Below are 13,689 nucleotides of genomic sequence, written 5' to 3'. Positions count from 1 at the left end.
TAATATATAAACATAATTTTGAGTAGCATATTATCAAAAAACTCTACAATATAAATAGATAAATATTTCATGGTACTGTGATGCTGATAAAGGATAATTTACCACACAGTTTACATAATTTAAAGACATCAATAAAAATGATACATTTTGCACATAAAAGTCATCTCGCTTCGCAATTCCAAAAGTTCATGGTATATTCACATTAATTTACATAAGCAGCCAAAAGTTATTTGTAAAAATCTAGAGAATAGAAACGAGTATACTTCGTTTAAAACAAAATCGTTAATTTTTAATTTTCTCAATTATTGCCCGTCTCGAGCCTAAAAGAAGCAGATAAAATTTCTTTTCACGTCCAGTAATTATCGGAACAATAATAATCATATCGCATGATTCATTCTCTCTTCCGTTCTTTATAATCCACAAGAATATTTAAACCCGACTTCCCCTCGCCAATACACGTTCGTAACAGTCAGCCCTCCCGCAGAATAATTAAGGTCATGTTCCACCATCAATTCCCATATGGTATATTTAAAACCCGCAACTGAAATCATGGTTGTCGAACGCCCACGCGAGGCAAATACATAAGTCGCGATCCAACAAACGCTGTGAAAGTAATCGTACGATCTTGTTCTTGATTTTCAGTCAAAAGAGGCAACAACAACAGTATCACCACCAACAGCAGCAGCAACAACAACAACAACAACAGCAGCAGCAACAGCAGCACCTTCATCAGCAACAGCGTCAAAATCAGCGTCAGCATCAGCATCATCATCAAAATCAGCTTCAACATCAGTACCAAGATCAGCATCAGGGCCACAATCAAAATCAACATCCGCGTCCACATCCACAACCACATGCGCATCAACGCCAACATCAGCACCAACATCAGCATCAACATCAACATCAACATCAGCACCAGCATGCCTCCTGGCACAGGACCACTTTAGCATCCTGACCACGGTAACCTTGACCCTGACCACAAGCCAAGTATTAGTCGTGCTGTACATGGAGAAAGGATTTCCACTAGCCAAGAATACGTATCGGCGAGATTCCTTTTGCGGTCCCGCCTCGAAAAGAATCCTAAAAGTGCTATCGCGACGAAGGGAACGCGGTACGAGCCTGCAACCAGTGTTTCAACACACGCCGAGCATCTATTTCGCCGGCTTCCCCGTGATTCTCTTCGTCAGAGCTCGTCCCTTTGATCATCTTTGACGCATAGGTTCCTCTGTGCACCGTGGACACTCTGTCGAGTGATTCTGCACTCTTCGTAATTTCTTCTCTGAGAAGTTTCTATCGCGAGTCCGTTTATCGAGTCCCCCCCTTGTTGCTCGATGCTGCGAGGCTCTTTCGAACCTTGGAGAACTTTTATCGCCGAATTTTCGTCACTCTGTCTCACCGGTAAAAGGGCCCAGCCATTTTGTTGTTTAACGCTTCGATCGCATAGTCATTTGCTTCGCTGTTACTGCGCCGTTCGATTCATAAACGATCCCGTAAAATCTGGCTCACTTTAAATCCGTTGCAAATCAGGTTAGTTGCTTTATAAACGGGTCATACAATTTCGACGAGGTTGGAACCCGGGGAAATTGCAAAGAGCGATCAACGTGTGAACGGAAAAAACTATTGTAGTATTTCGTCGTAGACGCTAAGAACCCCCGTATTTCTAAGACTTTGTAATCATTATAGACTGCGGATTTTATGCATTCATGGCAGAAATGAGTAGATCAGGCACAGAACACTGACGCTATTACAAAAATTTAATAATTCCATTATATCATAACTCGTTAAAATGATTGAAAACATAACTAAACGTTCATGCAGTTCCTGTTTCTCGCAACGGATGTACAACATTTTTATGTCGCATAAAGATCCGCAGTCTAGTAATCATCGACACCGAATCTCAAGAACATCTCACTCTTGTTATTTATATTAATTTACCGATGTTCACAGCCGAATTTTGATTTTAACGGTGTGACTTGCGACGCGGGCAAATGATATGTTGAAATATTCAACAACGATCAACGCGTAGATTTCGTAATGTAGGAACAGTGATAGATAATATATTAACATAAAGACTCCGTAAGAAATCCGTTCGGATACGTTTAAGTTTCGTTTATTACTGCATATAGAAATTTGTTCTTCAAACATTATTCCAATGTTATTAAGTTTGCCTATGAGTTGGTGCATAATTCTGCGAATTATTAGTCGAGAGAATAATTTTATAGACAATACGTTATCCTTTATTTTCATGTTTTGAATCTACAGGAATGAAAGATTATGACTTCGGTGCAATAGGCGGTCATTTTTGCCGGTGGTCGATATTTTGTTGAACATGGTTTTACACCTGCGGACGTAATGCAATGCCGGAGTGAACGTTCGAACGATAAAGCTGGCAAAAAAGGCAAAATTACGTGTAACGAACAGACTGCGGATTTTATGCATTCATGAGAAAGAAATTCACAGTTGCAATTTAAAGTAGTCGGAACATTAGAAGAACTGATGCGTATCGACTCGCTGACGTTATCAATAATTTCTAAGTGACTCATGTTTCTTACGAGAAACGCACATCTTCATTTTGCACGAAAATCCGCGGTCTAACGATGAAGAAACGTCTCGTTGACATTGAATAAAAAGCACACGAATTTGGAGATCGAAATTCTGCGAATTCATATTAATCGAGTAAAAACTAGAAGAACGATCAGCTTGCGCAGGTTGCTGAGAGATGTGACTCACTCGTTCCTTTTAGAAGAAGTAGAACAATCCAGCGTAGTGAGTAGCAAAAGGTATTTACCCGCAGACAAATAGAGTGCTAAAACTCTGGTTAAGATAAAGCGTGAATTCCGAGCAGGGTGTAAATAAAAATCACGTATTTCTCGTGCTGTGCGTAGTGCAATTTATCATAAATGGATGCGTTTTCATTGATACCCGATGCAACTTTGCGGCGGGCAACCGTAGACGAACGATACAATGGTATAAGTTATTTCCCGAACACACAGTGAGACCGTTGTATTTTATATAATTTTTGTTGAACTGCACGATCCTTTTACGAATTAGGATCTCAATATTCTAAGAGTATTAGAACAAGTATCGCTGGCATCTACAAGGTTAATACTACCCCCGGATAATTGGAATTACAAGAACGGAAAGTATATAGTATATATTTTATATGCTACAACTTAATAACAGTATTTTCAAGTAGATCATTTTGCTACCGTTCACAAGATTAATTAGACATCGTCTACAGAGTGTCGAGATTGTAACGTACTGGTAAGGTGTTTTACGAGAAGGGAGTCTTGACCTTGTAAACGACAATGCATTTGATCTTTACTTCGGAACCCAGTACGCGCTTGAAAATTTAATTCAATAGTTTTGAAACATTGCCGTCAGTTCGAAAAGATGTAGTATAATCTTTATAATAGAAACGTCAATTTTGTCAACGAGCAATTGCAGCACGTATAAATGCATCATTACAATAAATATGAGTGTTTTGAGATGATCGATTGATGTCACAAAAATCTAAAACGATTATTTAGTAATATCTTTTAATGATAACATTGCAGAAAATTTCTACAGTTGTTTGTCTAAAATTAGTCTTCATATCTTCCTATTTTTCTGGTAAAGTCCTTTTGTTTATTGTAAAACATAACTGTCCGAACTGGATTGCCCCTTTTCAATATTTTAAATAGAATTATTTAATTTTTTCCGTTGACGTGATCCCAAAACAACCATAAAAGTTTCGAATCATTTAAACTCTAGTTTTACAATTTACATAATCAGTTCTACAATTTTAGTGTCTAGCTTTGCAATTTTTAAAATTAGTTTTTAAATAAATGTAAAAGAAATTGTTAAAAAGAATTCTGATGCATTGATCAGTATTTTTTGGAAAACCCGGTTGAGAATTCTTATTAATTTTGCATCGATGTTAAAGATTCTCAACGATTAAATCGAGAGATTCCACGTGGACCATCGGTGGTTCACAAAACATCTCACACAACTAATAAGACCAGCACAGATAAAAATTGAGAATACTATTCCAACGAAGTATGTTACTTTTGTTTAAAAACTGGTAGTGACATAATTCCATGAAACGTATTTTCATAACGATTTCTTTCGTTATTTCAGAATAAACATTTCTTTCGAAAACAGTACCTGAATTGAAGACAAAAACTGCAAGTGCGTACTAACAAGTATTTACCGACGTAACGTGTTTCGCGCAAAATGAAATTCCAGGCAACAAGAATTAATCAAAAAACGACTTATAATAGTTAACTGTAAAATAGTAAGTTTAATTGTAAATGGTACCAGTCACCCTTCTAAGATAACGTTAGAAACTAAATATCGCTTTCGACCGGACTGTTCATGCAGCACGAAACGCGTCAAGCATACACGTTCGAATAAGCACTTCTAATCTTCGCTGAATCTTTAATTGCGTAGTGAAAATGAACGATTGTTGCAGTTAGCAACGAAATATTATTTCTATTATAGGTACGAGATATGTTTGAAACGAACCGAATGTTCCCCATTGATTAATTTAATTCGAGAGTTACGTTTTCCATTAAGTTTCATTTAATGCTTTGTTCTTGCGTTCTCTTTGAACAAGCAACATTATTGTTACTCGACCACTGTTGTACTCTGTTCATAGTATAAATAACTTTCATGTCGAGTATCCGACGAACAAACCGTACATTTAAGTAAACCAACGTGCAATAACCTTTTCATGTGAACTTTTCACGAGAAATCCTTGCTGTCCGATCGGGGCAAGCATCCATGAAATATAAAAATTAAATATGTTTCGCTGCTTCGTTGCAACACAATGACTTAACTCCGAAATAAAAAATACAAGGATACATATTACTCGCGTATCCAGGACTAAAGGAGTCACTGTCGAGACAGATCAGCAATTTGCATCCTTGCATCTAGCAAGTCGAGTTTACATGAAAAAGTATTAACCTAATAATTTGCGTGTATTAATGACGAAGCTGCACAAGTTTTAAAGCATAAAATTACCGCGGAGATCATTGATACAACAATCCGTGCAAACACTGGAGCATAATGATAGCCGACTTAAACGTTTCGCGTAATCCATCGGACAGATTTCATTCGAAAATCTTCGTCGTGCCTCGAAATCGATGGAGCCTCTCGTATCGCTTGTCACGAAGAACTTAATATAGCCGTCGTTAATTGGGTCAAATCAATTTTTTATAACCTAAATCCGCCGAGGTTTCAGTTGACCCGTGTGCTCGTTCGTTAACAAAAGTTTCAACTGTATGTCGCAGAAATGTATTTCCATCGAAGGTTAAAGAACGAGTTCGACATGTACGCATATATATATTGATCACGCAAACGCCCATCTGTTGAGCATCGGCAAAAGATGACACGAATGCCGGCGACATTAATCGCGCAATTAATCGCGCGAGGCTTTTAACGACCAATAAACCGAGACAGCAATAAAAAAACTAGAACTTCGCCGGGCTGTTTCGTACGAAGGAGCACGCATGAAATGTTGTCTTTGATATTAGTTATCGATTTACCGAATACGTAATGTGATTTAATGTACTCCGATCTGTAGACATAAGTCCGCAACAAAAAGCCCACACGTCGATCGAATGCTTAATTTAACGCGACCTACGTCAGTTTTAAGAGTTTCCAATTTAACAATAATAACGAACAAGAAACATCATTTTCTTGGCGTATACATACCAAGTAGCTTCATTTCCAATCATTCATTACGAAACATATCATACCTATATAGTGTAAATAATTACCATTTTTTATTATATTATAAAGAGTCCCCCTGTGTGTGCTACAAAAGTACGTGTAAACAATAGGTGAAAATGGTAACGGAATCATATTTCGTTTCGTCAGATTTGCAAGTAGCCGCGATTGTTAAATAAATTATTTTCGATACCTTTTAGTCTTCGTAAGCGCTTGAACGAATATATGTTACGCAAACAAGATTAGTCACTTTTTGCACACGCGATATACATACATGCGTACATACATAAATATGCCAAACATCCGTACGTTTGGATCGGAAGAGTTCAAAACACTCTTTAATTTCCTGAGAGAGTGAATTATTCGTCTGTTCGTTGTATTGCTTGTAAACTCGACTCCGACAAGTGTGATCGAAGTGATTCAGACTATTTCAGACACGATCTATTGCACGACCGTGCGTTGAGGAAACGGGAAAAAATGTGTGACTATGTGCGTCTGAAACGACGAAAATAGGTGCTATTCGATAGTTAAATGGGAACGAAAACAAAAAATGTATTTCGATGAACAAAAGGCACGGGAAAAGCGTATAGGTAGATCTTTTAGGTAGAAAATATTTTACATATTGTATACATAGGACACACAGATTGTACCGCGTAACAATGTATGCACAATTAAAGTGCACCTATTAAAGAGGACTTCTAAATAACGTTTCTCGGTGGTTGTTAATCATTTGCGGACAAATGTCGATTTATAATCGTACACATACGTTCAATTATAATTCGATGAAATTCGATGAATTTTAACTTGTTTCGTACAGTTTTTAAAAAATATAAAAATTGTATTTCTATAATTATTATTCGATTCATTTATTTACCGCTGTAATTAATAAGTCAGATCAAAATCGTAAGTATCTTACATTTACAGTATTTAAAAGTAACATGAAATCGAAATTCTAATTTTGCCATCCTGTAATCTTCGAACAATGCGATAGTAACATTGTAACACTACTGTGCATGTAAGAGAATTTAATTACGATCTTTCACCTGAGGAATAATTGATGAAGTAAAATGGAAATCTAATTAACATCTGCAAAGGTGTTAAACAAATATGAAGAGAATTTTACCATAACATTGGTATGTCTTGAAATTTAGACAAAATCGAGAGTAATCTTTCGTATTATATAACGCAATTTCAAACACACGCTCTCACATATAATTTAATTGGTTTAGAGATACTCATAACTTTCACAATGTCAGGTTTTAATGACGAAAGATGTAATATGAGCATCATGACACGATATCTATTAATCATTCATGGCAGAAAAAGTACTTGAATGGTTATATCGTGTTTCTTTTCTGTAATATTGTTAGTGATTATTCAACATAGTAACTGAACATTAATGACAAAAATCAATTACGACATCGCTTTCACTTTCCAAACACCTGACGAAATATTATACTTTATTAAGTTCCGTATTTCTTGTTCAAATAAAAATTCGGAGTTTCGATCATACTTTTCCGTGTCCAATTAATTGGCGAACTCGATTTGCTAATTAAATCAGCTGAAAATAGATGATAATAATTTCGATATTGAGATGCGAACGATTGAGAACAAATCTCATGAATATTTTGAATATTATTCGTGAACTTTTTCGTATCGAGTTCGCAAATATCATGGAAACAAACACCGAGAAAGTCGATTGTTATTAAACAGACTACGATTTGCTCGATTGCGATGATAATAACAGATGGACACCTCCGACATTTGTACCAGACGAGGTTTTGTAACGGAATTGTATACTATTAACGCGCGTATAAAAATAGATGATACGTACATTCGATGTCCGAATATAGTTCCCGATTTGCAGTTAACAAGTTGCCGTGTAATATCGTTGTTCTCCGGAGATTCATAGTAGATTTGATCAAAAAAAAAAAAAGAAAAGATATCCTGTATAATGCAAAAGATAGGTGGACGTGTTAAACAACTCAGCATACCGTGAGCCTTGCAATCTCAATGAATTTAATCACTCAATTATCCAGAGGATGTAAAGATTGTTTTGTACTGAAAATTCATTCATTATGTGTACTGATATTGTATAAGAGATCTATCGTTTTTTACTATAAAAATATAAGTTTGGTAATAACTGAATTACCCAGTGATAGCAGTCCCTGGGTAAGTTTAACATTCATTACTTACTTAAAAAACGTAGAAATAGATAACTGTATAAAATTTATAAAAAAGAGCGAATAAGAATGACTCTCTGTATTATACTATTAGTTGGACTCATAATGAGTATAACATCCAAGAGGAAGACCTCATTCGTCACACACTAATATCTTGAATATTTAATTTTCATCATCAAAAACTGAAAAATGCTCTTTATTACAAATTATATGACAAATACATTTTTAATTCCTCGAATCTACGATTCAGTACTCCATCCATCTGGAAAGAAAAGTGAAAAGCTAAGGCAATGGTCATTTTCTAATAACGTAAGGGATACAAATGTTTCTCGTAAAAAATGTCGAGATCTGTGAAAAACAAGTTATTTAGGCGTCCATTGTGCAACTGAACGGATCTCATTAATAAAAAGATAATAACATGCCTTGTATATTTTTATTCAAACTAATTATACTTAAGAAGCATTTAGATAGACTGACAAGAGACTGCTCGACATCGTGTTCACTGCGATCGTGGTTCAAAATATTAATTATTATCACTACCCTCACTACCAAGTAACACGTGGAATGTATAGATTTGTACTTGTTTGTTTATTTATTGTTAGGTAGCGAACACAAAAAAAAGAATGAAAATGAAGCCACGAATAAAAGAGTCGTGGCACGAGGAGGATCGCAACTTTTAGATCATCCTTGACTGTTTAGCCTTTAGATTTTATTAGCTACATAAGAACGACTAAAGCATTATTTTGTTGATATATATATTGTATGACATTATTGATTATAAATCATGAATAATCTGTAAATATATGAGACCAACGCAACGTTGTTTATTTTTCTGGATGAGCATCCGTAAAATCCTTATAATATTAAATCAAGACGAGTTAAACAGAAGTGTTTAACATCTGTTTTCTCTTCGAATGTACAAATTATTATTACATTTATCAGTTTATTTAATCTGGAAATAATCATAAAAACTTTTCGTCGTCTAAAACCGTTCCGTTTTGTTATAAATTCTTTGATAACAATCAAAACAAAATATTTCCTTTTGAACATTATTGTATGAACCTTTATAAAGATTCATTTCTTAAAAATTCTACATAACATATAATGTAAAATATGTAAAATAACTAAAAGGAAAAATCGAGAAGATGTAGAACTTAATGATGCATGTAAGAAAATGGATAAGAATAACGAAATACAAAGCAAAAAAATATGCTAGTAACGAGTTCAAATAAAAAGAATTAAATAATTAGTTTATATCGTAAAAAATATTATATTTGAAGATTGAGAAAATATATAAAAAATTGTTCTAGTTCAATCAGTTTATTTTATAAATATTGCATTTATATAAAATTTTGAATTTATTTTCCCACTTTCGAGAATACGATTATGTATTTATTCAATTACTGTACAAGTATGTAAAATAAAGTGTCAATAATATTAAAAATCAATATTTAGATCAATGTATTATTCGTTTAGAAAAAAGAATGATACATGAAACATTTTTGAAGATAAATTTAAAATTCGCGCCTTTATGGAAAGTTACCACGAGATCGATTATTGGTCTTCGGTAATTCCTAATGCTTTTAATAAATAAACAAACATTAATTAGTAAATAGATACTAAACACGTAAACACATACGAATACAGACTTATTAAAATTATTGAAAACCAGTAAAATCTTTCGACAGAAAAATCAGCCGCCAACAAATTGTAAGCGTACATTTCGACAGCAGCCATTTTGTTGAAAACACGCGCGCGCGGCTTGGCCACAAACAAAAAATAGTCAGTGTGCTACAGTGCCGTGAGTACGTAGAATTTTTCAATCGTGGGAATCTTCTGGGCCGGTTTTTTTACGTGGATTGTGTCATAATCTTTGGTCAAAGTTCCTCGACAGTGAATATCGTGCTGATAGCTTACGAAAGGCGTCGCTGTCAAAGAAACGTGTGAACGCGTTTGATTGGTCGAAACAAAAAAATCCGCGAAGGTACTGACTACATGAAATGCCACATAATACAGAATAAATGCAACAGTGAGCGCTACGACTGGTTTGATCGTGTTTTTAATATTGTTTCTCATAAAAAATACGGATTCCAATAATATTTGAACCGTGAATATCGAGGATGTCTACAATCGAATGAACCAGACTCAGCACGTCGGAGTACTATAATGCATGACGCACAGGGAACACAAGCATGCACACATAAACGCACACTTCAAAGTAGTAGAGGTCACTAGCCTTACGCACCACAGGGTCGTGTTCTCGTTTTACCTACGTACCGTGGAAACTTCTTTTAAGCATACCACATTATTGTCCTGATCGGATTGTTTCCGTGACCGTCAGCCATAATGCAAAAATAAGAGCACACTTTGAGAACGCAAGAGGGGCGAAGGGACAGAGAGAGAAGGCGATAGAAAAGAAAAGAGACAACAGAGTTGATTGACACGTCCCTGTGGTTTTATAAACTCTTCCCAGTGCGCAGTATTTTATGTACAATCGATTCAATAATTCTTTAAAACGACAATTACCTCTGTTTAACGGTACCGATGGTCATTATCGTTTCGTTCCTACGATCTCTCGTTTCACTGTCGTAACCAAATTGTCAAAGGGAGGATAAGTGAGGTTATGAACGTGTCGGCCAATAATGTTATACTTCGATGGTGTCATTAAGTAACTCGCAAGTCAAACAAATGTCACAGTTTTATCGAAAGTGCAATTGATATTGTAATACGAAGTGCACCCTTCGCTATACGGTGACAACGTATAATTCAAGGTAATTCGGTATTTGTAAAACGTACAACGCAATTATCCTAACCTTTTGTTAAGTATTCGCTTTTAATGCAAACGTATGATAAACATTTTACATGAATATATATTTTCTTAGATAAGTTATCAAATTTTAATCAAGCAATTTCATTTTCTTATGAAAATAATTATAAAATAATATTTCTGCAAATAATTATGGTGATATGAATGTTGGGACATCATTGATGCAGATCTCTTTTTTATGAAATACCAACTTACTTAATTATTATATATTCGATGTTAATGTCACAAGCTGCATGCATTATTCAGTTAATGTTGCAAATTGTATTGCCCCAATTGGCAACTAATGTCACCGAGTACACAAAATTACATCAAATTTATATTAAATATAAAAAATGAATAGTATAGATATTTGAAATCAATATACATTCAATACATTTTGGTTTATACTTACAATATATTACTTTTTACATCATGAAATGAGTCTAACCTAAAAACAATGGGTAACTCCGCATATGCGTGACCGCTTTTACCGACTGTCTGTTGATTCCATTTTTTTATCCGAAATTATTCGATATATTATGTATAACAACATATTGTTTATTATTCTAATCTACTGTTTTTTATTTTTCAGAATAAAAAATGAAGAATATATGTTAGTAATGACTAATATATTTTCTTAAAATGAAGAATAAATAACTTCGTATTATGAGATCTGTGGATAACTGCTCACATGATAACATGATCACATGAAAGTCACAATATCATCAAGCTTCATTTCTTAAAATGTTTGTACATGTTAAATTACTACTGAAATATCTTTGAAAAAAAGGAACATAATAATGGCGGATACTAAAACAGAGAATACAGATTTGAAAAAAGCAACCAATGCTGCAGATACATTAAATGATTTAACTACTTCTAAAGATAATGTTGAAGAAATTAAAAAACATATGGAGGGTGTTCCCAGTGAAAATAAAGTAGAAGTAAATGACTCATTTGAAAAGAAGTCTGAGTTGATTAATGATGTTGATATGAAGGAATCTAACAAAGAAATTGGTGTTGATGATTCAAAGACCGAAAATGTGGCATCTAAAAATGAAAATAAGTCTGGAACTTATACTAAAGAAGAAGAAATGTTGAGTGTGGAGCACAAAGAAACAGATCAGAAAGCAGAAAAACCCAACCCTAATGACACAATCAGAAAAGTTAATGATTTGCAGTCTGCAAATACCGTCTCAGAAGAAGAAAAGACATTAAATGAAATATCAAAAGTGGTGCATGAGGGCTTGAACACAGAAGACGTTTCCAGTCCTCTTACAAAGTCTAAAGATATACAGGAAGGAGACGATAACATTGTTGATGAAAGCAAACAGAAGACAGACGAAGAATCAAAAACTGAAAATGCTGTAAAGGAGACACCTAGTGAGAATGTAAATGTTCCTGTAGAAACAGAAGTCAAACAGAATATAGAAGAAGTAGAACATGCAGAGTGTGGAATTGTAGGACCACCCACAACCGTTAGTGAACTTATTCATGAAGAAGAACTGAGAGCAGAATCTGCATTATCGACTGATTCAAAAGTTCAAGATCATGTTGCTGAGTGGGTTCGAGAATTAGTAGCAGTGGATGAGGAAGAAACTTCTGTTCAGCATGTTGAAGAAGAGAAAAAAAATGTTAGAGGGAAGAGGACCAGAAAGAAGAAGAATAATGACATACTTGCCTTACCCACTAGAAAATCCCAGAGAATTGTTAGCAACATCATCAAAAAGAGTATTAAATGGTAAGTAACACTTATAACTTTTTATACTAATTTTTATGCAAACTCGTATTTAAAACTATCAATATTTGCGTAGGATTTTTACTAGCTACAAAAATATCTGAGATTCGATCATTTTATTATGCGGAACTGTAATTTCACGTCATTCAGATCTCTTCGAAGTTAAAATACTAAAATGAATATCTATGGCTAAATATGTTTTTGTTTATCTGACATCTGTTTCTTCTGATTTGAGGGATACCAACTATAGAAAATTATAACAAACAAATTAAAACGTTTTTGCTTCTTTCCTAGTCACAATAATATTTGAAATTTGCAGAAGAGAAATACAACAGGTAGGGTACATGAAAATTGCAAATATAAAAATAATTACTCTTATATTATCTTATATTACTTATATTCTCGCGATTAATAATGACCAAATAATTTTTCGAAAGACGATATTTCGACCAGCTTCCGCAAATTCCCACTGTTGGTACTGCAAAATAAGTGGCTGTAACCAAAAATCGAGACATTCGTGTCACTTTCGCTACGGTGCTGCAATCGTTTTCGGCCGTGTTCTCCGGTTGGAGAACGGTTGCTCCCCGGGTACTGACAAATTCGATCGCGAAAATGCACATCAACACCGTCGGTCTTCTTCCTTTTTTCGTCGTAATCGTCGATCCTGTTCGAGATTGGTGTTATCGGCCGATAAAGTCGGGATAAGAGAGGAGCACTGACGAGCGCGCAAACGCGCTCTAACGACGTGGAATCAGGAAAGTGGGAGAGGAAGGAAAAAAACGGGGAGAGAAATATTGACCGTAGAACGATAAGCAACGCGGTAGTGTCGATAACAGGATGACTATTTCTGCCATCGTCGTCTCCTTCCTCCCGCTTTACCTACTCTCCACGACGCACAGAAGTACATCCTCTCTGTTTCCTTCTCCTTTTCCGACCTTCCCATTTTCTTTCCCGTCCGTTACTTCATTCTTGAACAAACACGTGGCATCTGGTTATCTGCAAGATAATACCGATCGGTACACGAGCGTTGTTTGGTATCGCCGTGGCAGGAAATGCAACAAGAGCGACAATCGAGTTTGGTCGTTAACCCTTTGCCGCTTGGAATTGTACTTCCTTGAATTGATTGGTTACTCGGAAATCTTGCGCTTCGAACTCGAACGCCATCCGACTCTTGGTTTCTAAATGATCCGACCACGTATTTATTTAAATATTATTCCAGTATGATATATTTGAACTTTGATATGGTCTAC

The 13,689-nt window shown here is 35.1% G+C and overlaps 2 protein-coding genes across 4 annotated transcripts in view; both read left to right on the top strand.

Moving 5' to 3' along the window:
• Nucleotides 1-8,713, top strand: part of LOC117218764 (uncharacterized) — a 62,195-nt gene extending 53,482 nt beyond the window's left edge. Inside the window, exon 3 of one of the 3 annotated variants that reach the window (XR_013035643.1) lies at nucleotides 643-782. Coding sequence is in view for 1 of the 3 variants with exons in the window: in XM_033467386.2 (XP_033323277.2) it covers nucleotides 643-955 (313 nt within the window). In the remaining 2 variants the exon portion in view is untranslated. Of the gene's footprint in view, nucleotides 1-642 lie in introns of all 3 variants that reach the window. The other 2 variants (XR_013035641.1, XM_033467386.2) reach the window with 2 other exon arrangements.
• A 965-nt stretch (nucleotides 8,714-9,678) lies between these two features.
• The window catches only part of LOC117218641 (uncharacterized), a 42,377-nt gene continuing 38,366 nt past the window's right edge, over nucleotides 9,679-13,689 (top strand). Inside the window, exons 1-2 of the mRNA XM_033467185.2 lie at nucleotides 9,679-10,666; nucleotides 11,294-12,442. Of these exons, the coding sequence (XP_033323076.2) occupies nucleotides 11,502-12,442 (941 nt within the window). The 5' untranslated portion in view covers nucleotides 9,679-10,666; nucleotides 11,294-11,501. The remainder of the gene's footprint in view (nucleotides 10,667-11,293; nucleotides 12,443-13,689) is intronic.

Source organism: Megalopta genalis, chromosome 1 (assembly GCF_051020955.1).
Source record: "Megalopta genalis isolate 19385.01 chromosome 1, iyMegGena1_principal, whole genome shotgun sequence".
Lineage (NCBI taxonomy): Eukaryota > Metazoa > Arthropoda > Insecta > Hymenoptera > Halictidae > Megalopta > Megalopta genalis.
Note: the sequence above shows the minus strand (reverse complement) of the source record. Positions and strands in the feature narration are given on the sequence as shown.